This window comes from Eptesicus fuscus, chromosome 22, assembly GCF_027574615.1.
Source record: "Eptesicus fuscus isolate TK198812 chromosome 22, DD_ASM_mEF_20220401, whole genome shotgun sequence".
Classification (NCBI taxonomy): domain Eukaryota; kingdom Metazoa; phylum Chordata; class Mammalia; order Chiroptera; family Vespertilionidae; genus Eptesicus; species Eptesicus fuscus.
The window spans coordinates 21036259-21062167 of record NC_072494.1 but is presented as its reverse complement, the minus strand read 5'-3'; the positions used below and the strand labels follow the sequence as shown (position 1 = coordinate 21062167).

The 25909-nt window shown below is 43.9% G+C and overlaps 1 protein-coding gene across 1 annotated transcript in view; it reads right to left on the bottom strand.

Moving 5' to 3' along the window:
* Nucleotides 1–25909, bottom strand: part of PAPPA2 (pappalysin 2) — a 212625-nt gene that overhangs the window by 46362 nt on the left and 140354 nt on the right. Inside the window, exons 14-16 of the mRNA XM_008145883.3 lie at nucleotides 20967–21138; nucleotides 17425–17602; nucleotides 16082–16295 (exon numbers count right to left, since the gene is read on the bottom strand). Coding sequence (XP_008144105.3) covers nucleotides 16082–16295; nucleotides 17425–17602; nucleotides 20967–21138 — 564 coding nt within the window. The remainder of the gene's footprint in view (nucleotides 1–16081; nucleotides 16296–17424; nucleotides 17603–20966; nucleotides 21139–25909) is intronic.

Below are 25909 nucleotides of genomic sequence, written 5' to 3'. Positions count from 1 at the left end.
TAATTGCCCTTTTATGCTTTACAGTCCACTTTGAATATTTTTTAAAAATATATTTTATTGATTTTTTACAGAGAGGAAAGGAGAGGGATAGAGAGTTAGAAACATCGATGAGAGAGAAACATCAACCAGCTGCCTCTTGCACACCCACTACTGGGGATATGCCCGCAACAAAGGTACATGCCCTTGACTGGAATCGAACCTGGGACCCTTCAGTCTGCAGGCCAACGCTCTATCCACGAAGCCAAACCAGTTAGGGCCCACTTTGAATATTAATAGCATCTCTCTCCTACTGAGTACCCCAGACATCCTTTATCTTGATGCCTTATTTATCCGTGTGGCAAAAACAGAAGATTCACTTAAAACTTTTGAATTGAGTAATAAATTACAGAGACAACATTAGGCAAATCTTAGTAGACAGCTCAAGGAATTTTACATGTCCACACACCTGGGGAACCATGGTAACCATCACTCAGATCAAGATACCAAGCATTTCTAGTCCCTCGATGCTCCCGTGGTGTTCCTTCCCAGTTAAACCTCCCCACTCTCCTGCAACCTGCATTATTCTTTCATCAGCATAGATTAGTTTGGCCTGTTCTTGAATTTTAGATCAATGAAATCACACACAATGTATTCTCTGGTATATGGCTTCTTTCCCTAACTGAATCTGTCATCTTAAAATCTCTTCCCAAATGCACTTTCAATGAAGGGTTTGCTGTTGTTTTTACCTAAGGAAGATCCTTTTTGTCTCTCTCCTGGACTGGATACTTTACTCTTCTTCCCACTACAGAGTGTATATCCTCCCAGGGACTCTCTCCTTCCCACCACCTCCCACAGATGAAATCCTTTCCCTACCTCTGCTGAACCGACATTCCCCAGCTGGAGAGAGCAGGCAACACCACTGATGTCAGGGAAAGCGAGGCTGTGAAACCTTGCATGTCAGCATGGTTAGAAAGGAAAACCCTCGCTTGGCCAAGATGATACTATTTTGACTTCATGTGGTATCTTTCTCTGAATTGGTTGGAACACCTCAACCAGGAAAACAGTCCTCCATTTCCTTGCCCAGAGTGAGGAGCCATTCAACAATGCTGATTTCGTAGTCACTTGCCAGTTTAATAACCTCAGGGGTGAGGGGAGACAGATCAAACTTGGATGGTGCAGAGCGAGGTGGGTGTAGTGGATGGTGCCCGGACATTGTGACAGGTCCTGTGCTGTAAACCACCAGAGTATCAGTAAAACAGAGGAAGGGGAATGCTGGAAGGTAGAAAGGGAGGCAGCATAATTCACAATGTGTCCCTGGACCCCATAGGAAGCATCACAGGCAGAAGTGACAACAGATGGGAGAGAGTCCTGACTCCCTAGGATACCCAGTTTCCTTTCTACACGTGATCCCCACAGATTCTCCTCACAATTTATTCTCCCGTGTACAGGGATGGCCTCCTATGGCCACCTCTCCATAAGCCTGTCACAGCTTCTGCATGTCATGTCTCTCCTCAGACTTCTTACAAAGCATCCATTCCTCAGGCCCAACAGCCAGGCTGTCTCCCTGGCTCCATGTCGACACCTGGCAATCCTGTTTATGGCATTTATCCTGAGATCCTAAGGTATGGACCAGGCACTTGAATGCCATGAGCTGGTTCTGGCCATGTTACCTGTAAGTGCAGCAGGAACTCAGAGTGTCTTGGGGTCCTCCAACCTCTAGGAAATGTGGTTTCTGCACAGGGCCTTTGAAGAGGACTAATGCCTATACCAATGGCAGGACTCTGACCTCCAGTGGAGCCACGGCTGCCTCTTCTAGTTTGGTGATGTTGAGGAGTGACCACTGACTTTATTTTGCTAATCCACACCCAAGGATTTTTTTTTTCTTTCATTTTTAAAAATTCTTTATTGATTAAAGTATTTCATATGTCTCCTTTTCCCCCCATTGACCTTTCCCCAGCCACTCCCACCCCCCCAGCACATGCCCTTAATAAAAAAAAAAAAACCACCTGGATTATTCCCAATGGTCCATAGAGTCTACGCATTAAGAGTCAAGTGGCACTGTGAAGTCATTGAAGTGAATGAGTTGGCATTTCTAAGAATGAAGGCATTGGACACTAGACCAATGCACGTACACAGGTCCTCATCAGGACAGAGATCCCAAGACTTCTCTGATAGTCTAGTCCAGATGTTGCAGGCTGAAATAGGGCTCTTCTGTCGAGTCAAGAGAAAAGCATTTTGGTGACCCATGCATGGGAAGATGAGGCGCAGTGGTGAGATTTATTGAAGCTGGAGCAAACACAAAGGACTGTCCCCAGGTGCCTGGAATCTGTGTCTCATCCACAGCCAGGAAGAAGTCCAACCTTGTTTTCAAGCACAGAAGAAGGGCCACGGGCCAGAAATTCTGTGCCATTGGTTCAGTCCATGCCAAAGCTCTTTCCCCATCTGGCTAGCTTAGTCTCTGTTCCCATCTATGCTTCGGCCGGCACTGCTATACCTAGGCCCACACTCAGAGCCACACTTGAGGCCCACACTTGGGCTGCCTCGGCTGCTGGGCCTGCATGGCTGCTAATAGAGGGAACACAGGAACAAACAGGGCACTTGCAGGAACAATGCATGGGTGCCACCAATATAAGCTTTGATTATTTTACCTAGGGCTTGGGAAAGACCATGAACCCTTTCAAACTAACCAATCTCTTACTCAATCCTTCGGGGGCTTGAGTTGGGCCCTCCCCATAACTAATCTGGTATTTTACCCAGATTAGACACCTCCCCTTTATGGTCACTGCCTTGGCTCCTACTGTGCATGCCTCAAAGTAGAAGGCCCTCCCCCTGTGCCATCTTGGCTTCCACTGAGCACATGCCCAGTACAGAAATCCCCCCACCCTCCATAATGGCACTACCAGGCTCACTGACATGTTAAGTCCCTTCAGCAGAGGATGCTGTGACTTCCTAGTGAATGAGGCACAGTGTCTGATCTTAATATCTGATTCCATTTGCTCCCTTTTTTTATTAATATATAGCTACCTATGCTAACACAAATGCCTTTCCCATGAAACATTCTAGTGACCGCCTATCAGCTCAGTATATTTTCTTTATCTTAGTGGAGTAAGAGAAGTGAAACTATCTCATTTTACAGGCAAGAAACTGCATATTAATAACCACGAGGTGACTTGACCAAGGCCACATAGCAAGCAAGCCACTGGCTAAAGCAAAAATAGAATTCAGAATTTTGAAATCCTACCTAATAAAAGAGTAATATGCAAATTAACCATCACTCCGCTACACCCACCAGCCATGCCCACCAGCCAATCAGAGCGAGTATGCAAATAAACCCAACGAAGATGGCTACAGCCACAGAGAGCAGGAGGGAGGCTTGGGTTTCCCAGGCAACAGAAGAAGCCAAGCTTTCCGCCTGCCCTTGATGACCTAGGCCTCCACTCAAGGCTAGAAAGTTTCAATTATAGAAGGTAAACAAATCTGAACAGAAATGGCAGCAGCCACGGAGCTGGAAAGAGCGGGAGGCTAGGGTTGCCCCTGGCAATGGAGGAAGCAAAGCTTTCCACACACCCTGGCTGGCCCAGGCCTCCGCTTAAGGCTACAAAGTTTCAATTATAGAAGATACATAAGTCCCAAGAGAAATGGCTGCCACCACGGAGCAAGCAGAAGGCTTGGCTCCGCTCCAGGCTACAAAGTTTCAATTGTAGAAGGTAAATAAATTCCAGATACCAGGACCTCTGTTTGGGTTGCCAGGGGGTGTGGCTGGCCTGCAAACCACCACAGGCCCCTCGCTCAGGCCGCCCCACACTCCAAGGGAACCCCTACCCTGATCCGGGACACCCTTCAGGGTAAACCGGCTGGCCCCCACCCATGCACCAGGCCTCTATCCTATCTAATAAAAGAGTAATATGCAGATTGACCATCACTCCAACACACAATATGGCTGCCCCCATGTGGTCAAAGATCCTGCCCCTATGTAGACACAAGATGGCCACCACAAGATGGCCAGCAGGGGAGGGCAGTTGGGAGGGACCAGGCCTGCAAAGGAGGGTAGTTGGAGGCGATCAACCCTGCAGGGGAGGGCAGTTAGGGGTGACCAGGCTGGCAGAGGAGGGAAGTTGGGGGCAAACAGGCTGGCAGGGGAGCAGTTAGACATCAATCAGGCTGGCATGGGAGTGGTTAGGGGGTGATCAGGCTGGCAGGCAGAAGCAGTTAGGGGCAATCAGGAAGGCAGGCAGGCGAGCAGTTGGGAGCCAGCAGTCCTGGATTGTGAGAGGGCAGTCGAACATCGCTCGAGGGGTCCCTGATTGGAGAGTGTACAGGCTGGGCTGAGGGACACTACCCGCCCCCTCGCCCCAGTGCACGAATTTCATGCACTGGGCCTCTAGTTATGATTTAACACCCTGACCATTAGACCAATGGCTACCAAATGACATTTGTAGAAAAATGATGTGGGAGCCATTTAAAAATAAACAAATAATAATAATAATAATAATAACACCTTTGATTCACAGGTGTACAGAACAGTTCTCCTGGGCTGACTTAGTACCTTATATTTTTAAACTTGCCAACAGTTTTAATAGGTAGCTAGGCTGCCAAACTCATAAAAATCTATGCTAGCAAAACTAAGTCATAGGTATGGAAACCAGGGAGCAATACCACCCACCTAAAAACCTGGTCAAAAGGTTAGGTGTTTAGCAAGACCAAACAGCTACAGCCTTACTATGCACATGATATCATGAGAATTTGGGGCAGAAGGTTTATATTAATTTTCCCTCTAACTACTCCAGACAATTTCCACAATTTCCAAGTTAGAAGATGCATTTTCTAATTTCCAGAACTCATGATAACCACCTAGAACTGAAAACCCAGCTGCACTCTTTCTGGTTTTTAAATCTTTGCCAGAAATGAAGATCTTTTAATCAAAAGTTGGCTGAAATTTTGATTGATGTTGCTTGAGGCACACATGTGTCTACCCCATCTTTCTATCACCAAGGCAGGGTTTTAGAAAGCAATATTTATTTTCCATTGGAGAAAGTAAAAGTATGATTGTTGACTCCAAGAGAATGATCAGGTCTTTGTTGATGGAGGGCATCTGGTGTCTCCAGTGGTTAGCCCCTGGTGAGTAATTACAATAACAGAGTCACAGTGGAACACTGAGCACTTGAGTGGTAGGCACTTTATCCTTAAAACCATCCTGTGATAAGGGCTACTGTAACCTGATTTCTTGATTCCCTTATCTCCACACATGCTCTTCCTTAATCAATCCCAGCTCAGAAAGACCACCCTATTGCTCAAACTTGAACTTAGGAGACTTCCTTGATTCTATGCTTTCTCTCAACTTAGCTTTTCCCCAAGCCCCCATCTGATCTCATCTATCCATCAGCAAGTCCTCTCAATTTTATGTCCCAAATAGCTCTGGACTCTGTCCCCATCCCTCATGCATGTACCTCCATGTGATTGCCCAAGTGCCCACCTCTCACTACGACTGGACACCCTACTTCTCTGGATCCCTTCCTATGCAGTCGGCAGACACATCAGAGGGGTATTGTATAAAAACAAACAAATAAATTAGATCATGTCTTCCCTTCCTCTCTGTAAAAAATCAATAAAATATATATATTTAAAAATCTACGCTTTCTCTTTTCTCACCGTGAGGTCCTACATAATCCGGCCCCACTGCCTCCGACCTCATCCTATGACCCACTCACCTTCTTTAATGCGCCTGGTCCACACTGGACTTAGAATCTCAAGTACAACAAAGCTCCTTCCTGATAGAGTTTGTTGGTGGCATTCTCTGTAATCATATCTTTTTGCCCTTCTCCTGACTGGCTCTTCTTTCTATCTAAGAATTACTTGGGCTACCCCAGAGCATCCTTATTTTACAGCTCTAATGTTTGTGGTTTTCTATCAGAGCACCTGTATATCTTTCATAGACTGCTTCCTCTGTAGTTCTGTAATAATTTCGTTTTTAGTTCCTATTGCCTGTCTCCTCCACTGAAATACGTATAAACTTGATGAGGGCAAGACTTTACTTACTCTTATACCCTCTGTGCCCAGCACAATATCTGGTATGTAATAGGCACCAATAAACATTGGTTCAATGAATGTTTAACTGTTTATTTTACAGATGAGGTAGGTGAGGTTTAGAGAAGAAAAAAAGTTTTGCCTGGGGTTATGTGACTATTTAATGGCAGAGCAGGAATGAGGACAATGATCTGATGTCAGGCCTAAGTCATAATATGGAACACTCATATTCCTAGAAACAGAGCTGCAGATAGATCACCTCCCTCTACTTAGCACCTTTGTACTGAGTATCTCCAAGTCCTACCACATAAAATAATCCCTGAAAAGGAGATGTAAGGGCAACTTGTAATCATATTATTTCCATTATATAGACTAGAAAACTGAAGCATTAATTAAGTCTCTTGTGTGACATGTGGTCAGTTTTTTAATTGAAATCAGAAGCCTCTTTACTCAGACTGTAGTTCAGCCCCTTCCTGTTTACTGGTTCCAGGAGCAGCCTTGTGGGTGTCACCTAGGATCATGTTAGGAATGCGGAATCTCAGGCTCCAATCCAGAATCTGCAGTCTAATGAGATCCCCTAGCGATTCCTATGCACATTATAGTTTGAGAAGTACTGATCTAGACCATCTTAAAAGACACAGTCCTCTATCCCACCCCAAATAAAACTGTCGGCACTGCCAACCTTCACGCCAGTTTCTTCTTAATGAAGTGCTGACCTGGTTTCTCAAGGTTGACTCCAGCATGGCTGGCCCAAAGCCTGTCGTCCTTACCCCACATCTCTAACACCAGGCCAACCTGCGTGTGGCCCAGCCCTTCTACTGGACAAGAAACAGTATCTGCAGCCTCAGCCCACATTGGCTTTGGATGAAAAATAATGCCCCATACAAAGCTCTTCTCCCCTGTGAAATAGAGCCCCTCTGTTAGAATAAGCCACTGTTAACCCCTAAAAGCGTGTGGACAGTTCCACTTTTAAGCCTGGCTACTCCAACTTCTATCTTTAGACTTTCTGCTGCTAAATATTAGGTCTCCAAATTGGCAGGTGAAATAATGCCCTGTCCCTAGGTCTGCACACCTGACTCAAATTTGGGGCTCCGTCTTCATCTCTCTCTGCCACTGCCTCAATTGTTCAACACTCAGCCTCTCTCACTTCAAGTTCAACAGCCCCCTCTTTTCCATGAGTCCCTTGGCCCCTCTGGTACATTCTCCATACAGCTGACAGGGTTATCTTCCTACCAAATCTGCTCAGGTTACCCCCAGATCTAAAAACATTTGAAGGTTTCTCTAATGCAGCGGTCGCCAACCTTTCAGACCTCACAGACCACTGGTTGGCGACCACTGCTCTAATGCATGCAACACAAGCATATACAACAGCTATTAACATTATTCTGCCCTTCAATCCATGTTTGAGGAACTGGTGATTATGCTGAAATGCAGGTGAAATGGGTCCAAAACATGGAAATGTTCAATAGGAATCTCTTGCCTTCACCATCTTTCATCATTCAGGTATCTGTCCATTGGTAAGTTCAGCCAACAAATATTCACTGAGCTCCTAGTATGTGCCCATGCACTACACTAGGTTCACCAATTGTAGAAACATACATTGATACTAAAATAGGGAGCCACCAAAGCTGCCTGGAACATGAAGGAAGAAGAACACAGGAAAGGACACTTTGACATGGGTTCATTAGATAGAGAAAGAGAAGGCATGCCAAAAAGAAGGAACAGAGCATGCAAGAACCCAGAGGTGTGACAGGTAGTGCATGTTTGAAGCCTTGGACAGGAGCCTAAATGGAAAAAAATAAGCCCCATACTGGCCCCTGTGGAAGGGAAGAGGTGGGGCAGGGCCATAGCAAGTCAGGTGGGACAAAATTCTGGTAGGAAAAGGCCACAAATTATATTAATTCAATTTCAGAGGGTGGGTTCTCCCACTTGTAAGAAATCCTTTGGTCACCTTCACAAAGTTTTCATCTCAGGAATCCCTCCAGGTATTGTTACATCCCTGGTTCCTGGTCAGTCTGACTCACAGGCAAGTGTGATAGAAAGTGTTAACAGTCTATACACATATCCACACCCGCCCCTCTGACTCTCCTGGGAATTAACTGATCAATCATTGCATGTCACTGTTGCTTTTCCTGAAAACAAAGCTCGTTGCATGTCTCCTTTTCCAGAAGCCACAGAAATGATAAAACCTAAACCCACTAATAAGGTATGAGAACTTTCTGGAAGGTTGTGACACACCTAAGGATTTGGGAATTGGCATAGGTAAACCATGTCTTTGCAGTCCTCCTGATCTGTCATCCCTCTGATGAGGGTTGAAGTGAAATGGCTGATTAACCTTCTCCTGGTCAATCTTCCTTAACTGAAGAGGAAGAGTCAGAGGTCACAGAGGTCCTCAGCAGGCTTTTAGTGGCTGCCCTGGGTGACTCCCATCAGGAAGACAGTGAGCAGAGTGATTCTGAGTAGATGATTTGGAATCAGTAGACTAATGCTCAGACTCCAGCTGTGGCTCTTAATAAATCTCTCACTTTTAATTAATTACTTAAAAATTAAAAACTTTCTCAGTTTTCCTATCTAAAAATGGGGATAATAATAGCTCCCTTAAAGGGTCATTAGAAGATTTTATAAGTTAGTGTATATAAAGCATGTAGTCCAATAAATGTTCAATAAGCAGCAGAAATCATTAGCTCTGATGACCAAAGGATCTCCTCAACCACACTCCATACTCCCCTCTCCATCCCTCACCGCCTGCTGTGTGTGTGTGTGTGTGTGTGTGTGTGTGTGATGAGTGTGGAGTATTATTTTACTCAATCTTCCCACCCCAATTAATTCTTCATATTTTGTCCCACCCAGAATCCTTCAGGAGACAGTTCATAAATAAGTTTGGCCTGAAATAACCCCATCATTAGAGAGCAAAGGATAATACTCACCCTGCAGGCTGCAGAGGAATTAGCAGAGCTTGAGACAGAGGATGGGAAAGAAAAGGGAAGCAGAGAAAGGGCAGAAAGCTTAGGAGATGAAGCAAGTCCTATTGGCTTATATAGAACAAGCCAGTGTTTCCTCAGTCTAGATTTAAAATTTTTTTTCTGATTAATAGAGACATCAACAATCAATATAAAATCAAAAGAGGAAGGATAGTTTTACAGTAAGATGCTCCCTAGACTGGGATGGAAGGTCACAGGGGAATTTATGAGTTCAACAAATGCATTTTAAGTGAAGGTCTGCATGCCAGTCACCAAGGCTGGCCTGCACCCAAGTGTGCATTTGAGTGGCCGAAGCTTGGAGCAGACATGCAGTCCTTTGAGGCCTTTAGAGGCCATAATAAATTAGCCTGAAGCTCACATTATCCTACAATGACAAGAGAATTGAGGATTCCAAAGATAAACTTTGAATGTATTTACTATAAACTCTAAAAAGCCAGACAATGATTTAATAAAAAATTTTCTATTTCTCATAGATTGCTGAGTGTACATGGTGATTACAGTATATCCCTTGACAAATCATAGATAGCACAATGTGTCTACATGTATATACATACATATGTACATATGTTCAGCACCTACTCATATATTAGCTTTAAAATTAGGTAGTTTTTTTACTGATTGTTTAAAATCACAAATCCAGGACACTTAAGGAGTTTCAGCATTAGCCTTAACTGAACATTTCATTACTCAAGTCCTTCTTGTCCTTCCTATTGTAGGATAAAATCAGGTGAACCTCTGAGATTCAAGCTATGGCCTAAAAAGATCCAAAGAGCCTACAAATCTAGGTAATGTGTCCAGGACATGCCTTCCCTGTCTCCTCCAGACCTGCCTAACCTATTTGCCCACCCTCATTTCTGAAGTGTGTCCAGCTCTATCTTGCTGACTATTTCATTTCCATTTATCGCCCACCCTCCCCCCCTTTCTCCTTTTCCGTTTCATGGTCTATTTGAAGCCTCAGTAGTATTTGGATAACTCAGTGGGCCAACAGCGGGATGAAATGAAGCATTCAGAGAGGGTCCTGATTGGGGGAAGAAAGTGCACATTCTTTACAATTTAATGATCTTACTGTTCTGATGTGTGTGTGCATTTTTTATAGGCAGAAAAATGTGTTTCCCCATCGAGTTGGTCACTGAGGATCTGTACCTCCCACTTAGAATGTCAACTTCACTCTTCCTGGCTTTTATGCTGTTCTTCTGGAGCATAGGGAGCAACCATGGTTGAGAGACAACAGGCACTGATAAAACTGTAGCTGAATCTTTCTCTTGTTAAAGAAGGGTTACCTGTTAAACACACCGAAAGCAACTAAGCTGGTTGAAATGCTGCTGCTGTTGATGATGATATAAATAAAAAGCAGCTACTGATGACTGAAAGATTACTATGACTAAAAACTGTGTTTGGCCCTAGCCACTTTGGCTCAGTGGATGCAGTGTCAGCCCTCAGACTGAAGGGTCCAAGGTTCGATTCTCAGTTGCAGGCTCCATCCCCGGCCCCTTCAGGGCACATGCAGGAGGCAACCAATCAATGTGTCTCCCTCACATCGATGTTTCTCTCTGTCTCACCTCCTCCCTTCCACTCTGTCTAAAAATCAATGGAAAAAATATCCTCGGGTGAGGATTAACAACAAAAAAATTTTTAATAAAAAATAAATAAAAACTGTGTTTGGTTATTTACATCCATTCTCTCATTAAATCCTTAAAAAACCCTGTAAGTACTCCTATTTCCTATTATCTTCATTTTGTAAAATAAGAACAGTGATGATCAACACAAATCAGTAATTTGCTTGAGGTCACAGAGCTAATAAATAGAGATAGGATCCAAATTCAGATCGCACTGACCCTGGAATCTGTAATTGAACACTAAGCCAAGAGGTAATCCTGGGACTAAAAAGGCTTTCCTAGCAATGTGACTAAATCATGTTCTTTAGAAGTTTCAGGAAAGTTTTAACTTACAAATTAAACTCAATTCTAAAATTTTTTTAAAATTATATCTTCAAGGAAGACCTGGATTCAGTTCTCTTTGGAGTGAATGGAGAACAAATGACCAAAACCCATCGAGAGGAAGAGAATAAAACTTTGGCCATCCTTCTGACCAAACCTTCTCTAAGTATTGCCCACTAAGATCATGCCCAAGTAGTATTTGTGCTTGTAATATATCACTGCTTTTTTTTTTTAATTTTCTGGTGGCGATAAATTATTGTATATCACTTCTCTCCATGTTCTTATAGCCAAGTGTTAACTCTTCTTGTTGATTCTACTGAGGTAAAAAATGCAACATAGACTTTAGAGCTGAAAGTCATTCAATATTTTTTTCTTATTTTACAGATGTGTGTGTGTGGGGGGGGAGGGGGGGTAGAAGGCCCATAGAAATAAACTCATTTCCTCAAGCTTAAAAGTCTTTATACCCAAGAGCCTGGGCTTTGGGGTCATAATGGTTTTAACACCATATACTAGCAATATTCTGAGTCTGTTTCCTCATTTGTAATAGGGGATAATAATATACTGAAATGTATTATTATTATATTATAGCAGATTGTATATTATAATATAATGTTATATTATACTATTGTCTTATTCTATAATAAAATATATTCATGCCATTTATTAGCACATATAGAACAAAGGAGGAATCAATATCACCATCATCACTATCACTGACCCAAAAGCACAGAGCCCAGACCTTATGCTTTTAACTCCCTGCCACACAAATGACTTGTGTGTGTGGAGATGGGTCAAGTACACACATCTAGCTCCAGGGCCTCCCAGGCCCACCTCCCAAGTTAGATCAGAAAAACTCATTGAAAAGGTTTACCAACCAAACATTCATTAAACAGTAAACAGTCACAATATGAGACCTAGTTAGTTATTGCATTATTGACCTAGATTTGTGTTTATAGAACTTAAATAGATTTATGTCCTTTGGAAGAGCTGATCCCATGGGCAACCCTCAAAAAGGATGGCTGCTTACAATTACTTTCAAGCAGATCTGACGGCTACCTTTTGGATGGCTTCTTGATGAATGACTTATAGAAAGAGAGCCTAAGTAAAGTTAGAAGGTTGGAATAATTTAGAAGTCAAATTAATTATGGGCCCTAATGAGGTTAACCTAACCTTCACACATAAAGATAACACCTAATGAGAAAAAGGTAGCTATGAGTGTGTGAAAGATAAGCGAGACTATAATATAATATTTTTGATAAATTTTAAGTTAAACACATTTATTTGAGCTCCCTAGGAAGTCAGGGTAATAAAACAAAGGAGTCATTAATAATGGTGTGTATATGGAAGTAAATTGCATGAGAGAAAAGGAAAGGGCTTAAAGGAGGATGGATGTATTATAAAATGTGAATAAGAAAGAACTGAAACTACCTAAAATTTATAGTTTCTTTGGAGTTACAATTCTGTTTGTTCCTCTATTATCTCCAAAAATATATAAGCCTTAAAGAAACTTGAAAAAAATACGCCATGCAAAAATGCTGTTTCACTAATTTTTAAAAGAGTCAAGCATTATTCTGGATTTTCTAAGGAAAGTCAAAATCCCACAAGAAAGTGATAAAAATGTACTTCTCATATGGAAAATAGGAATTGTGCCATTTATAATAATCACTTTCTTGCTTTTTCCCACTTAGTGTTGATTGTATAGTGAATGTTTTCAATATTCTTCCAAACATCGTTAATGGTAGCAGGATATTTCATGATATGGCTGTACCATCATATGGCTGCACTAGATAATGGCCATTTATTTTTGCTTTATTAATTTTTTCTGCCCTTCAACATTCACTTACACCTTCCTCAATTTTCCTCTGGGGAATCCATGGTCTTTGGGTGATGCTGACTCCACTCATGACTTTAAGGTCAGAGTACTTGACCCAGGATTGAGCCATAGCATCTCCCTGATCTCAGGAATTAGACTGAGTGTGGGCAGCACACCCCTCAAATTGCAGGAAGAGGGGCAAGGAATACAGGGTCAGGAGAAAGCCCCTACCTGTACCTATGTCCCCTTCCACGCTGTTTCTAGGAGAAATAACACCCATGAGCGAGGGAACATGGAGGCTGTGTGCTCCTTGAGGCTGGGGGCTAGGTCTTATTCATATGAGATCTTCACTCCCAACCCAGTGACGGGCACAGTGCGGACTGCCAGCTGCAGCTGTGCCATTGGACATCCCCCACGTGGAATGGAATGAAGTTTAAACAGGTTGGATGGAAGGAGAAGTCAGATCCAGTACTTAGACTTCTTTTCTCTTGAAACAATGTTCAATAGACTTGAGGAAAAGCAGAAAGGGAAGGAACCTGGCTGATATTTGCATCATTGTTTTCTACTTTGAAAAAGAAATGAACAAAAAGTAATACCCAGGACATGGATTAAACCTAATAGTTTATGAAATGCTCTCAGGACATTATCCACTTTCAGCCTCAAAACAACACTGTTGGATAGAAATAATTACTATGCCTCACACTGTGGATGCAAACGTTGAGACCTGGGGGAATTAAGAACATGGTTCAGGATCATGCAAACAGCAAGTTGCAAATCTGACCATCAGGTGGGAGTTTCCAGTGCTCACAGACCTGCATCAAATCAGCATGTGCCCACTGGGCTGGAGTGATCTCCCTGCCTGCTTTTCTCAGTTTCTTCTCCTCATGCCCACATGCCCTAGAAAGAAGCCGAGGGCCCCATTTATACAACTCTGGGCTCTTTCCACCAAGCAAGAAACAAGGCTGACACAGTTCGTTGCGTAAACACCAGTGGCAAGTGACAGTGATTTACGCCCAACCTGCAAACTTCTGATTACCAACCAGCCGCCTGCTATGTAAACAGGTATAAATTAAGATTTAAACCAGTTTACACGGTGCGGTAAATAACTTAATTTCTCCTCAACACAACGCTTGCGGCACTTGCAAATGTAAATGTTTAAGCCAAAAAAACGATGCCGACGCTGTGATGTAAGCTTCCAGTTTCTCGATTCATTGGAAAAATTGTGCCATTGAATGCCCCTTGTGTGCTCCCGCCTGGGGTGGAGATGCAGGGTCGGGCAGAAATCCCACAGTTCTGGGGGGAGTCTCATTGGGCCCAAGAGCTAGAAACAATCCTGCCACCCTTAGTTTTTCCTGGTCCTGAGACTTTTCTCTCCCCCTCAATTATTCTTCACCGCACAGCTCTGCAGACACCTGAGTGGGGTGCAAGTATGTGAAAATGGAGGTAAGAAGAGACTAGAGGAAGCAGCCTCAGATCCCTGTGATACCATCCTCACTCGAGAGTGACCAGGGCACTCACTGCCTGTCAACATGTGCCTATGCAAATTGACCTAGATCCTATGAAAATCATATGCAAATGTATTTTCCATTGTCAAAAACTGTTGACTATACCTGCCAGAGTCCACTGAACCAGAATGCTGGCGCCTATGAATTTTTCATCAGAATTATTCATATTCTATTCAACCTGGCTCTTGCCTCCTCAAAATGGGAGGACAAGGAATGGGATTGCCTCTCCACCTCTCATAGGCAAGTCTGATCTGAGGTTTTCCTGCCGTGGAAAATCCACCCCATATTAAGAAGGCTGGGTATTGCCTTGGCCAGTGTGCTCAGTGGTTAGAGTGTAGGCCCACACACCAAAGGGTCACAGATTTGATTCCCAGTCAAGGACATATATCTGAGTTGCAGGTTTGATCCCTGGCCCAGGTGAGGGAGCATGAAGGAAGCAATCAATCATTGTGTCTCTCTCACATTGATGTTTTTCTCTCTCTCTCTCCTCCCCTCCTTTCTTCCCTTCTGCTCTCTAAAAAAAACAACAACAAAAAAACTTGGAAAAAATACCTACTATAGTCAGACTTCTAATAAAGTCCTGGGTAAGAAATAAATTTTATTTTCTCCTGTATTGGCGTAATTTATAGTAGCGAAAGCATAGCTACTATTTACTGAGTACAAGGAGTTTCTTTTTCTGAAAGTTTTCTGTTTGTTAAGAAAACAGTTCTTTTTCTGAAATCATTTATTGAGCAATTGGCACAAGGCAGGCACTGGGCTGGACATGTGCTATCTTGTTTAATCCTAACCCAACACTGTGATGTGGGCAGTATCCTCAATTTACAAAGAAAGTTAAGTAACTCGATTGGGTTTGGTCAGCTGATAAAAAGGGGGGTGACTGGGACATGGGCCCAGCATGACTGTCTTCAAAGCCCTCCCTCTTCAACATGCTGGGAGCTTTTGTGTTTTGGTTGCCATGCCGTCAGAAGACAGGCGCTAGACTTCGGGGTCTCCGAGTGTGTTCACAAGAGCCCAGGAAGAAAAAAGCAGAGAGGCTATAATGACAAGACTAATAGCTAATACGTATTGAGTTTTATGCCCTAAAAATAAATTTACTGAACCTTATGTTTTATACATATTAATCTAGTCCCCACATAGATATTATTACTTCTATCTTCATTTTATAGAGGAGAAAGACTGAGGCACAGAATAAAAAAACAAAAACTTCCCTGCATCACACAGCAAATAAGTATCTAAACTGGGGAGTGGCCAGGCAGTTTCTCTCAGAGTCTCAACCGTAAGTCCTGACTGTCCTGATGAGGACGTTCCCACACACAGAATGACACTTGGGAAGCTCCTAACATTTACTTTAAAGGAAAGTGTTAGGGCAGAGATTCTTTTCAAAAGCTCCCAGGTGGCCCTGGCAGGTTTGGCTCAGTGGACAGAGCGTCGGCCTGTGGACTGAAGGGTCCTGGGTTTGATTTCGGCCAAGGGCACATGCCCAGGTTGTGGGCTCGATCCCCAGTGTGGGCATGCAGGAGGCAGTCAATCGATGATCTCTCTCATCATTGATGTTTTTATCTCTCTCTTTCTCTTCCTCTCTGGAATCAAAAAAATATATATATATTTTTAAAAAGCACCCAGGTGAAACTCTATGGGATCTCCTATGGGAAAGAATATATCTTCAGAAAGCACACCTGGTTAACCTGCCTGTCATAATTACACAAACAAAATAAGCACTGAACAACTCAGAAGCTCTTACTACTACATACTCCCAAAACAATGGTCTGAGATTTACAGGAGGGAACAGGAGCAAGGTATGGGGTAGAGAGAACTGCGAAGACCAGAGGCAATCCAACTTACTTCCTGACTTTACTCTCTGCACTTTCCACCACGTAGTAGCCAGGTTTGCATTCATATCTGCAGGCGGAGCCCACGTCATGGTGGCCCTGGAGGCAGTGTGGCAGGAGCAGGTTGGCATTGGGGATCGCAGGGGGAGTGTCGCACTCCAACTTGCAGTAGGCTTCAGGGAGAGACCAGAGCCCATCCTCAAGGCAGGTCAGCCACGGGCTCAGTCCTGACTCCAGGAAAGAGAAGAACAGGTGCTCAGAACAGAGAGTGCAAAAATACCACAGCAGAAAGAACCGAAACCTGTCAATGTATTGGCATTCTTGGAAAGGACATTATTCTTTGTTGGGCAACTTCTCTGAAAACTTGGGACAAATGTTTCTCCTATATTTATTACCCACAGAACATCCAATGTGACCTATTATACAGAATAGAGGTCAGGTAACTACTCCCTGACAGTATCATGGGAAGCATTATAATAATAATGGATTACCTTCCTATAGTGCTTATTATAAGTCAGTCATTGTGTAAGCATTTTACATGTAGTAATTCATGTAAACTTCAAACATCAAAAACCCTATGAAATTGATCTCATTATTATCCCCTAATTTAGGGATGAGGAAATTGGGTTTAGGTAACTTGCCCGAACTAGTAAGAGACAGAGGCAGGGACTGAACTCAGGCAGTTTGGCTGTAGAGTTCTGTACTTAAACACCACACCATGTGCCTACTAGAAGGCACGGTTTCTCCAAGTTGCAATCCATGAACTTCTCATGGTCCCATCACCAGCCCATCCCTGACCTTCTACATCAGAACCTGTCAGCATGGGGCTCAGGGAGCTGCATTTGTAACAAGCCATTGTTAGGCACAGGGAAGTGTAGGAAGAGGTAAGGAGCAGGTGTGGGGTCAGATAGAGCCGGTTTTCCTCCCCATCTTCATCTGTGACTAGCAGTAGAACCAGGAACAAATCTTATAACTGCATTCTCATCTATGAACCAGAACTAAAAGCATCACACCCATAGGATGGGTGTAAATATTAAATTTTAAAATGTGCATGAAAAAGTGTAGCTTTCTCCTTAATATTATCAGGACACTGCTGGTTGGCTTGACTCCGGAGGACATACAATCGAATAAAAACAGAAGAATGCCTTAGTTTCTCTCTGTAAGGAGATCCTGAGCCAGGGATCCTTCCTGGTCATTGGAAAGAGTGATGTTGCCTTTGCTGGTGTTATCAGAAGAGGGTGGTCCAGCAGAGCACATGGGAAGAGGACTGGGGTGAAGGGAAGATTCTCAAAGTACCCTTAAGGAGAGAGGGACTGAAGGGACCCTGCACACAGGGCCTGGTCGGCTGAACAATACCTTGAAGCTTGGCTGGTGGGACACAGGAGATGGAGCAACGTTGCAGAAAGCTGGTTCCCTCTGGGCAGGAGAAGGTTGCGTAATTCACCAGAGCTGGGTCGGGAAAGCCACAATCGAGGGGCATACACCTCACTGCCCGGTCCCAGTGCCCTGAGGAGCACGTGAGCAGAATGTCCTTCTAGAAACAGAGAATTTTCCTCTGTCAAGGTCACATCAAAACATTTATCAAAAAATCTTCCGGGTGATTATTTGTGCAGACATTCAAAACAGGTACAAATTGTTTTGCCTTTCTCCCTCTTTGTATTAACATACAGCCTCCCAACCTGATGCCGATGGAAGGCACCTGTTTGTGTAAGAGAACCACTGAATGGAGATGCTACGCCAGGCCAGCTGTGGGCTGCCCTCCACGTATGCCTCCTGCTCCACTCTCCACCCTCCCCTACCTGCTCGATGCCCAGGGACACTGGCCCTTGTGCATCTCAGGCCTCTGACCAGGACACTGGCAGATTAGCGAGGGAGGAGGGAAAGAGAGGTCAAGGTGCTGATTCTCCTTCTCCCTCCCTAGAGGGTTACTGCAGTTTTGCTCCACCCTTCAGCAGCCCTCTCTGCACAGCTCCTCTGCTCTCTTCCTGCGGGTTCTCTAACTGCTCCCTACAGTCAACCTTCCAGGCCTTGAGTGCTAACAGCTCCTTCCCCCTGGGAGACTGCACCGTCCCTCTGTATTTTCCCTATACCCTGCTGCTACCTTTGCAAGTAGTCCCTTTCTTAAATCCTCTGTAATTGCCCACTTCTGAGCATGTCATCTGTTTCCTGCTGGGACCCTTACTGATAAGGCAACTGATAAAGCTACTGAACATTGTCATCTCAGTTGAGGATGGTGCACAGTATCTAAGAACAGTTGAAAATTAATATTATCAGGAAACTTCTCTGATAATTCCTATCAGGCACTTTCCAAACCTTGTGGTTCAGCTTCAAAGGTTCCAGCCCTCTCCTTGGGCATCGGCTCTGCAGGGTAGCCCTAGAGTTTATCATCCCCAAGTAAATGAAGAGACACTGACTGAGCACCTGGAAGGCCAGGCTCTGTACTAGATTTGGGTAAAAACACCCTCAAGGATCAAAATCTACCAGCAGAACAAATCATAGGTTGGTCCAGTGGCTCAGAAAACACCTGAAGGAGAAAGAAAGGAAAGAAGAAGAAGGAAGGAGGTACAGGAGGAAAATGGAGAAATATATTTTTATTGGTTATATCCTACCCCCTTCCAAGATGAATCGAGAGAATATAATCCAAAGAATGCAAACAATGAAAGAAGTAGGAAATGGGGACCATAAAGAAAGGAAATATATAAAAACAACAGCAATGTCATATACACGGACTTGTTCTATGGTGGTGAGGCAGCACAAAGGGGTGAGAGGAGGAACTGCCCATCCTTGGGCAAGAGGGACAGTGTGAGGAGGGAGGGGACACAGGAATTGGCCTTTGAGCGATGAGCTGGACTTCCCAACAGCAGAGGGGGAGAGGGAGAAGAGAAAAAAGTGTTTGGAGTGAGGGGAACAGACTGAACAGGGCCTGAGAGACCTGGGAGCTCAGGGCATGTTTGGGAAAAAAACACAGCTGACACTCTAGCCAAAGGGTTACCAAAGGCCAAAGAGAGCGAGTGGGAGGGATGATTTTGGGGCTCAGCCAGGAGCCCACAGTGACCAAAGCCAAAGGTAAAATGACTAGTGAAAGCACCTGTCACCCCTGACACCCACTCCTGGCTACCAGCTCCGCCCTGCTTCCCAATGTTTCCCTGTTGCCTGCCAGGAGGACCCAATTCAAAGCCAGACACATTTTTCTGTTTAGTTTCAGTTCTTGTGTCAACAAAAAGCAAATATCCCCACTGTCTTGTGATCACGAGCCGGGATTGTATAATTTCCACAGTGGGGCCGGCCTGTGTGTTTGTGTGTGTGGTGGGGGGGGGGGTGGGGGGGGGGGGGCTGGCTGGAGAGCTGACTCCACCATATGGTTGGTGAAGGGCTAGCTCCCAACCCAGATGCTGTCCCTCACACACTACAACCTGGACGCCTGGCTCAAACCGCAATGATCACTCAAAGAATATCTCCCAAACTCTGCATATATTGCCTGGTTTTTCTCCTGGCTTCATTAAGTACTGTCTATGTTTGTTTTGAATTTGCTCTTAATTTTAATAACTTGCAAAGCCTGTCTTCTCTTCTCTCCCCTTCCTTACCTATCACAAAAATGTATCCAATCCTTACATCTTTTTGTTGTTGTTGTTGTTGATCTTTTCATTTTTTCTCTTTTCTAGAGCAAGTTAAGCTGGGTTAAGAATGGGTGGGTGATAAGAGCATCACATCACCAAGGCATCATAGACCAAGGATAGTCTCAAGATATATTGAAACTGTTTCTCTCTAGGCAGATCCTAAACCACCCGAAGCCAATGACTATGTCTCTAAATTCTGACTGTCCCTAAGCAAGTGAATTCTCCATTAACCCACAACCTGCTGGCAGTCAACTGGTACAAAATAAAAACAAGAAGTCCTTTCTTCCAAACCACTGAAATCTGACTGCCCAACACACTCCCACCCTTTCCTCCTCACACCGCATCTCTCCAGGTCTCTCCTAGGGCACTATTATCTTTGGCCTACTGCCTTCTTTCTCTATCTCATATTATGGTTATGTCTTAATGGTTGATTTCAAGTTTAAATTTCTCTGCAGCGTACCAAAAGCTCTATAAAGAAAAAGTGGAAAATAACATTTTTCATTGAGAAGATAGCATCATGCTCATAATAATGGTAGCTTAATGGACTGCTCTGTGCCTACCATTCTGCTAGCAGCTTTAAAACTATTTCCAATCAGTCATCATCATAACAAAATGACATAAAATCTTCTGTTCTAATTATTTTAAAAACGTGAGAACAAACTTAAAGAGGTTAGTTCCTTTTGTTTGTTGGTCTTACCTGAAATTACACATCTATTAAACAGTGGAGCCAAAATTTCATTCCAGATCTGTCTTCTAAGCTATGCTCTTACCTCCAAGTCACCTTGAAATCCTGGAAATGGTGATGTGGTAGCTTGTAGAAATTTGGACTATTCCGTCAAGGCTAGAATCATGACATAATCCCCACCCCAGTAACTGAGGGAAGGAAGTCAGCTCTTTTTCTCCAGCCTTCTTGTAAGAGGACTGGGGGGTCAGACCATGGACCACAGATAAGCGGCTGCCCCCATCTTGCCTGCATACTGTGGACAAGGCTCAACTATGGCATCTCATTTTGAAGGCCAAAGAAGAGGGAGAAGAATGGAACAGGCTTTCCTACCTACTGCCCATCTGGAGAGAAATTGACACCCAGGTATGGGAACAGCACTGGCTCTTAGACACCTGCACTTCTGTAAAGCTTTGCTTCACCTGGCTTGCTGGAGTCCTCATTTTTCCTTTCATCTGATCAAGAAGCACCTGCCCTTCCTTGATGGGGTCAGGGAGAGGAACATGAAGACCTTCTCTCCCTAGGAGTTTGGTCCTGATGACCACGGGTTCCCAACTCACCTGCATGGGCTTGAGGTACTGCCCACTGCTGGCCTGAAGGGCAAACCCCCTTTGGCAGGTGATAGCGCACTTCATGTGACTTGGCCCCACAGAGGTACAGTTCACCACATCCGTGTGCTCCAGCAGCAGTGGCGCACAGCTGCTCTGCTCCCCACAGGGCCGGTGGACACAGCTGAGGTGACAGAAAGAGAAGCATCTTAGACCAGCAAGATATTTTCTTGCTCTTGGTGCTATTGGCAGTGATGCTAAATATTAGCCAAAATGACTACAGTGAATTTCATCATTATCAATTTGCTTTATTTTTCCTTGAATTGTGTTAGTGTTCAGTAACTTTTTTAAGAAGGTGAAAAATAAAATGTCTTTGACTATGTACATAATGCCTTGAACTAATTGAGAATTGATTTTAAAAGCACTGGTCCAAAAGAGATGAATTTGATCTGAACGTGCTAAAGTTGCTGCTTATAATCCTACTAGCTTTCCCATTGCAGGAAAAATCCTGCAATAGGATTTCCTGCTGCACTCTACCCCGCCTCCGTTCCTCCCTTGCCTCGCCTTCTCCTCCAGCCCGCCTTCGTTTCCCTTTGCTCCTACCTTCTCCTCCCCCCACCCCCCTTGCTTGCTTGCTTCTTCGAAGCTTTACTCCCCTTTGCAGCTCTTGGCTTCTTTCGACACTGTCTTGATATGCAAATTAGCCACCATCTTTGTTGGGGTAATTTGCATACTCGTCCTGATTGGCTGGTGGGCGTGGCTTGGCTGGTGGGCGTGGCTTAGGTGTAGCGAAGGTGCGGTCAATTTGCATATTTGTCTATTATTAGATTAGATGCCCATGGGACTGAAGTTATATGGCAGTGACATTCTCACTTCTTTTACCTATACTTTTTAAGTATAGGGTGAAGGGATTGGAGTTGTGTGATATAAAGAAAGCCTTTAAGCTCTGGTTATTCCCTGCAATGTTGTGGTACACCTCATACACTCCATGGATCCCCAACAGAGGGAGAACTAAATGAGTTGGGGGAAGGGGTTGTTAATTGTCAGCGGGAATTCCCCCAACCCAACTCTAATAATTGCACATGCAGTACAGGAAATACATCTTTGTCTCTGAGTCTCTATTCAGCCCCTCAGGATAAGGTATCTGAAACCTGACTGTCCATGGAACCAGATCAGAACACCTCATTAGTGATGCTAAAAAACTCCAAGTTCCATAGATGCTACATGCCCTGATGTCCACAAAACGTATTTCTTCAACGTGTTAAGTGGAAAGTACTGGAAAACAGAGTCATTAACGGTTGTGGTTCATGTCAGTTTCTGCCAAGAAATTAATGTGAAATAGCACATTCTATTTTTCAACAACTCCATCCAATTATGCCATGTCATCATTGAGGACAAATCGGTGCTGAGATACGACACAAAACAAACCCTGTGAATGAGCTTCCTTCCATGAGGATGGGGTTCCATTAACTACAGTTGCTATAACTACCAGTGGGCAAAGTCTGTCCAGCATTGGCAGAAGGGAGGAAGAGTGAGACAGGGGAGCACAGACCAGGGGGAAAGTGACATGAAATAAAACCAAGACCAAAAAAATATAAACCACCAAACCCAGACCTGTTTATGAAGTGAGAAATGGTTTTAGGGCAGCTGCTGCAGATTCTTTCACTAGCTTATATTTCCATGTGCTTCCTTTTTAAGGAATTTGTTTTATGAGGACGGTGTTTGTCAGGTCGTTAGCTTCTGATGGCATCTGGTACCAATTGTAGACTTTTCTCCCTCACACCTCAACCCCAAAGCCCTTCTGTATTTCTCTTCCACTACAAACACCGCTCTTCTGAGTGAAGATGTGTTCTCCGTTTTCCCACCGCCTGCACATGCTCCTCTCCACCTAAAGCTACATAAGTTCCAATATCATAAAGATAATGCTAATAGTAAAAAATAGTCTTTAAAACTTCTCAAAAAGCATTCTTCTTAGGGTCTTTGGACATGTGTTAACGACAGGGGCAACCATGAAACCTTACAATACCCCAAGGGAGGGGGGGGGAGTTTGGTATTTATCTTGGTCTGACATATAAGGAAACTAAAGCTGTTTGGAGACTGGCTGCAGGCCACACAGCGAGTAGGAGGAAAATCCTCAGGCTGGATCTCAGAGCCCTCACTCTGGGGCCAGCCTAGACCACGAGGCCATCTCCCTGGGGGTGAGGCTGCTTCCCTATTGCTTTCTTCTCAATTCAAAAGCTAGCAGTACAGGCAAGGTAAGCCAAGGAGCGCCTCAGCAGGGCCGCCAGGGGGAAAGTATAGAATATTTAACAGTGCACCTCCCTTTTGAGCAGTTTTCTCTTAAATGAGAGCAAATGGAATTGGCCACATTTGCCCAGCATCCATGGACTGCAGGGTGCCTTGCTCAGTGTGTTTCCTCCTTTGGCAATAGAGCCTCAACCTTCCACCCACTTTTTCCAGATCTTTCCTCACACCTCATCACAACGTGTTCTTAGGTAAGTATATGATGAACCCAGTCAGATGTGATTCACAGGTATTTCCATTTTAACAGGAGACAAGTTTTAAGCCAAAGGAATGAGTTTCTCATGATGGAATTTTGAGTCAGGAGGGCCTTAGAAGTCACACTCCTCTGTAGACGGCCACCTACTGTGATCCTAGCTTTGCTTTTTGCCTCTCCACTTCTCAGGATAAGCTTCCCCTCTCTCTTCTGTTCTCACTCCCCAAAGTCATTATATGTGAGGGTTTAAAAAATGCTTTCAACTGAAGAATCCCTGTTTCAAATGTATTTAACCCTAGGCTGTCCTGCTCTTAAACATCAGCTGCTTGTGGTCATCCAAGCCTAAACCCAGCACTGTCCTGCCATGATGATTGGTGGTTTTCCTTTGTTGGTTGGGTCTGTGAGTGCCGCCTGTTCTTGGGAAGCCTTTGGTGGCACAGTTCCATAAAGGGGTGACCTTTGTATGCCATGAGGCAGGCTTTGTCAACCATAGTTGTACACGTCACTCAGTAAATGTTAAAAAATATATGGATGCTCAGACTTTGTCCCCTGGAGGTTTTCATTCTATAAGCCTGTGGTGGGATCCTGGCATCCATGAGTTTTTGTTTCAGACTTTTGATGCTCACCAGGAGTAAAGTGCAGCACCAGAAAGGCCTGGATGTGTGTAACCTGAAAGATGTCAATACATCTATTGGCGAAGACTATAAAATGACAGGGCTTATTCCAGGAGAAACTGGCCCCACTGCTCAACCATTATGCTCTCATGTATTAAGCACAAATTATCACATAGAGGCCACCAGATAGATCAAAAGCAGAAGACATTCCCTTGCTCTGAAGAAACTTTCAATACAGCAGGAGAGAGAAAATAATTAAACTATTTGTTACTGATTATACATTCATGGCCATTCCAGAGAACATTTTATCATTGGATAGGACTTGACATCAATGAATGTATAGGACTGGGGAAAGCCAGAGAGATAATACCCTGAAATGTTACCTCTGATGCTGTACAGACAGAACACAGGGCAAGACAGCACTCTCAAAACCTAGGCAAAATCACCATTTGCTCCCTACCACTGAGAACTGATGGGATTTTGTGGGTTTGTTTGTTCTTACTGAAGAAAATTCAGTATGTTTGGGTCTCTTAAATTTTGGCTAACAAATTTGGAGAATTTATACTGAAGGAAGTCAACATCTATATTTAAAGAAAGACTAAGAGTACGTTCCTAAAGTTCTCCCCTGCCATCCAGGGGTGGGTGAGGAACAGGGTGAGGCACCAGAAAGCAGGTAATATTCACTGCAGAAGGAGTGGATAGACTCACTAACAAATCTATCTTGAGCTGTCCCCCAGGGTATGCCAAACCAGGCACGTTCTTTTAGTTTTCCATCCCTTGAGGCCACTAGAGAGAAGTTGGCATAGCTTTCAGCCAAGGCCCACATTTGGGAAGCTGGGTAATTCCTATGAATGGTCAAAGGGCTGGCTGTTCTGTCCACAGTTTCTTCACAGCTTTGGCTCAAGGTTCTCCTAAGGAGCTGAGCCACCCTGAAAGTTCAGGAGGGTATGACAATATTCCAGAGTAAATCAGAATCAAGCTACATTTCTCCCAGGTGAGGATTGATGGAAGATTATGAATTAAGACCCAATTTCTTAAATATAACTGCTGGTGGGGGGGGGGGGGCAGTAACCTTCAGCAATGATCTTAAAGAAACCATAGCATGTTTAAACTTAAATGGACCTTAAAGGCAATTCAACCAAAATTCCTCTTTTTAAAGATAAAGAAACTGAGAGAAAAAGAAATGATGAGTTATTCTAGATCTTTCTACTGCACTAAGACTACAATATAATAACAAAAAAAAAAGCATTTAATTAAACTTTGGCTCAAAATCAGGATGACATCAGCTTATGAAATTTTTCTAGTCAATATCCTGCCCTCCCTCAGGCAGCCAGAGAAAGCTGACCACAATTTGATGTCTGGACTCCAGGCTAGCTTAGGAGAAACCAGCTGGCATCTGCACCACACTTTTTAAGGAAGAGCATGGTATGATGCAGAAAACATCAAACCCATGTGAGCTAGGGTCAGGTCTTGGCTTGCTGGTGCTTATCTCTACGACCTTGGGTAAATCTCTTAACTATTCTGGCCCTCTGTCTGCAAATTTGTAAAATGACAGGGTTGAACTAGGTTCTCTTGAAGGTCCCTTCCAGCTCTAGCATGATATTTAATTTCATAGATGAGGTGATAGTGGTATTGGGGTGGGAGTACAGAAAACCGTGAGTGGGCAGGATGTGGTGGAGAACCCGAAAAGGAGTTTCGCACGATCTTTCTTGCCCAGTGTAAGTTTCTACTCAATGTCCCTACTTTTCAGTTGTTTAACACTGAACACAAGTTAAACACAAGATTGCAATTCCTTTATCCAAGAAGTGCCACCATTGACCAAAGAGCTATGCCAGTAGTTTTGG